The sequence below is a fragment of the Octodon degus genome, unplaced genomic scaffold (assembly GCF_000260255.1).
Source record: "Octodon degus isolate 3935 unplaced genomic scaffold, OctDeg1.0 scaffold00112, whole genome shotgun sequence".
Classification (NCBI taxonomy): Eukaryota; Metazoa; Chordata; class Mammalia; order Rodentia; family Octodontidae; genus Octodon; species Octodon degus.
The window spans coordinates 3,995,898-3,999,116 of record NW_004524688.1 but is presented as its reverse complement, the minus strand read 5'-3'; the positions used below and the strand labels follow the sequence as shown (position 1 = coordinate 3,999,116).

Genomic DNA, 3,219 nt, shown 5'->3' with positions numbered 1-3,219 from the left:
TTTTTTTTTTGTATTTTAGGGAAGGGTCTACAGGGTGTTCTGGGTCTCACTACTAGATCGGACTTGTAGTGATCCACCTGTTTACAGCCTCCCATGAGTTGGGGTTACAGGCACGTGCCACCACGCCCAGTCTCAATTGCCATCTCAGCGCACCCTGGGGGCAGGCCTGGTGCAGTGGGCCCAGCACAGCAGGCCCTTTTGCCTGCTTTCAGGCACTTTAATCTGCTGAGCTATTTGGCCGGCCCTAGTTTTCAAGTTTTAAACTGGACTTGTGGTCTGTGCCTGCCGAATCTAGAACTATAACAGCAGTAATCTGCAGCTCTCCATTAGGCAGAGCCTATCATGGGCAACAAATGCTGATATTTAAACAAATAATAGGAAACAAATTAATCCAAAGTATATTATATAAGGATGTGTCTACGTCACAGAAATATATCTCTCTCTGGGCATTTAGTTTCCCTAGAAAAATAAGACAGCTGCAAACCTAGGGTAAGACACTGACTCAATGAAATGCTGAGACAACTATCTGGGATTTTTTTTTTTTCCTGGCCATCTCAGCCCATCCTGGGAGCAGGGCTGGCATGGCATGTGGTGCCAGGGATAGAACTGTGGTCCCTGTACTTGCCTAAGCAGGTGCTTTAGACTGCTGAACTATCTTGCCAGCCCAGCTATCTGGGTTTTAATAGTTCTACTCAACAATGAAGTAACCTGCCCGTGTGGTAGAAGTTAAGTCAAGAGTCACTGCTGTAGCCCCAGGCCCTGGCTTGTGTTCAAGAAGCGCTTATTGGGTCAGAGAGTGGAAGATAGCCCTGCAAGCCATTGAGTGGATGGAGCGTGGCCGTACATGGTGGAAGCCTACTGATGTCCAGGACACGCAAGAGTTTGAGGGTCAGGCAGGGCATGGCGTGAGGGGAGGGCCTGCTCAGGCAGGCAGCTCAGCTCCCCGAGCCTGATTCTCCTCAGTGGGCTCACGGTGCCTTTGTCATACAGTGGCACTCACCGAAGGGCTCAGCACATTGTGTTCACTTATAACGTGGGCCTGGCCTTTCCATGAGAGCTGGGTATGATACAGATGCTATCAATAAAATGAGGAGTGGGGAATGATAGGAAGGGTCGAAAGACCTTTCTTTGGTCTGGTTGGGAATATGAAGAAACTGGATTCAAACATGATAAAATTGCCATTTGTTTTCTCCCCACTGCCTGACCCATGGGGGGCGTGCAGGTCCATTATCTTTGCCATTGGCAGAGGGGCTCTTCTGCTGGCCTGCGGGAGTGCCTGGGGACCAGATGCCAAGTGCCCAAGACCGCTCTCCCCAGTCTTGAGAAGTTGGACTGCCTTCCGGCCAGAGGTGGGCAACATCGAAGATTATGACATCTCAGAATACCTTCAGTGCTCAGGCTAACTGCTTGTCTCGGGCCTGGAGAAGTGTGGCAACTCTTGATCTTTGCTCCATGAAGAAGAGAGGACAGAGGAGGACAAGGCTACGAGCTGGCAGCATGGGCCAGGGTCCAGTCTTGCCACCCCTCCTAACCGGGTGCAGCCTGGCCTATCCTCGGCATGCTGGCAGGTGGGAACACTACACCACTCCAGATGCTCTACAAGCTCCATCCAGGCCCAGGGATTGGGGCTGCAGCCCCCTTGAGAGCCCAGGAAGTGGGAGTGAGCGTTTGAGAGCAGGGGCGTGTGGGAGGACAAGGGAGGCTGTTTTAAACTAGAAGAAGACTAAAAAGGAGGCAGAAAATCCCATGAGCAGTGGCCTGAGGGAAACTGTTGCTGCTATTTTCTTGTAACCTACAGAGATTTAGGACTCCAGATTCACAAGTCAGCAGCCACAGACCACAAGTCTAGTTCATCATTTGCAGGCAGCTGATGGCAGCAGATTGGCAAGAAGTACCTTAAAGTTCCAGAGGGGCTTCCTTGATCTGCAGCCCTGTGGCCAGACTGACCCCAAGGACCCTATGGGCCAGGGGGCCTCCAGGGATCCAGGGCACACCACATTGCCCTGCAGTGCCCAGGCTGGCCAGAAGAGGGCAGTGTTTGCTGGCCTGCACCAACAAGGTGTTCTAAGAGGTGTACTCCTGGCCTAGACCCAGGTTGTGAATGCCTTTGGAGGCCCAGTTTAGCAGCCACCCTAGCTGCTGGGCAGGAACACAGAAAGCTCTACAGATCCGAGGGTGCAGGAAGCAGAGGCCCAGGGACAGTCATCATCCTTACCTACACCTCTCAAGCACCTCACAGTGATGGCGAAGCCTTTGGTGCGTGGCAGCAGATGGTGCTTGAGACTGGGCAGCCCCTTGGCTTGGGCCACCTGCATGCTGATCTGGTGCTTCTTCTCTGTGAACCGTGTGCCCTCACAGTGGATCAGGAACTGGAAGGCAGGGGATGATAGTCACACAGGGTCCCTGGCACAACCCTGAGATCACACACACGCCTGGCCACGGGACTGCACAGCCACACACATGCCAGGGGTCACACGCAATTCTGTGTTCACCCATAGCACACACAACCCCACAGGAGGTGGAAGGACATGCTGCGCTTGAAGTACATACAAAGTACTTCTCGGGGTAATCCCGGAGGTGCATCAGGCTCTTGGCAACTGTCTGACGATCTTGTTCCCACTTGCGTGTGCAGAAGATCATTTCAGTGAAGTACCACATCCAGCCAATTATTGGGACATAGGCCAGCTCCTTCTTGGCTAGGACCTTGGAGCTCTGAAAGATAGGAAGCAGCCCAGGTGTTCATGAACGAGACGAGAGGGTCACTTCCTATGACTGTTGGAGATATTAATGGAAAAGAACAGATGATCATGCCAAAGGCTTCAGGCATCGTTCAGAACACAGACCTCCCCACCCTGGAGCCTGTGCCACCATGGCAGCTGGAGTCAAGGCTTTGCTCATTGCTGTGCACCATCTAGTGTCTGCAAAAGCACCAGCGCCCAGCCAGGCACAGGAGGGTCTTGAGCTGCTTCCACAGTCCCCAAGGCCCATCTAAATAACTGTCATCTTTTGCGCTAAGCTCATCATACAGTGTGCAATTCCTTGGATTTCATCCTTCTCTCAGGAAAGCTTGATAAGCTCTATGGGCAAGGCAGGATAGATGCTCATTTGGTAGACCAGAAAGAAGACTCCAGTGGGACTGCATTGTTCTTCCTGGCTGTCACTTTCTCTCTCTCTCTCTCTCTCTCTCTCTCTCTCTCTCTCTCTCTCTCTCTCTCTCTC

The 3,219-nt window shown here is 52.4% G+C and overlaps 1 protein-coding gene across 3 annotated transcripts in view; it reads right to left on the bottom strand.

Annotated features, from left to right (window-relative positions):
• Positions 1-3,219, bottom strand: part of Agpat4 (1-acylglycerol-3-phosphate O-acyltransferase 4) — a 127,889-nt gene that overhangs the window by 20,432 nt on the left and 104,238 nt on the right. For all 3 annotated transcript variants that reach the window (XM_023699195.1, XM_023699194.1, XM_023699196.1), the window contains 2 exons: positions 2,551-2,712; positions 2,216-2,369 (listed from right to left, as the gene is read on the bottom strand). In XM_023699195.1, coding sequence (XP_023554963.1) covers positions 2,216-2,369; positions 2,551-2,658 — 262 coding nt within the window. In that variant the 5' untranslated portion in view covers positions 2,659-2,712. The remainder of the gene's footprint in view (positions 1-2,215; positions 2,370-2,550; positions 2,713-3,219) is intronic.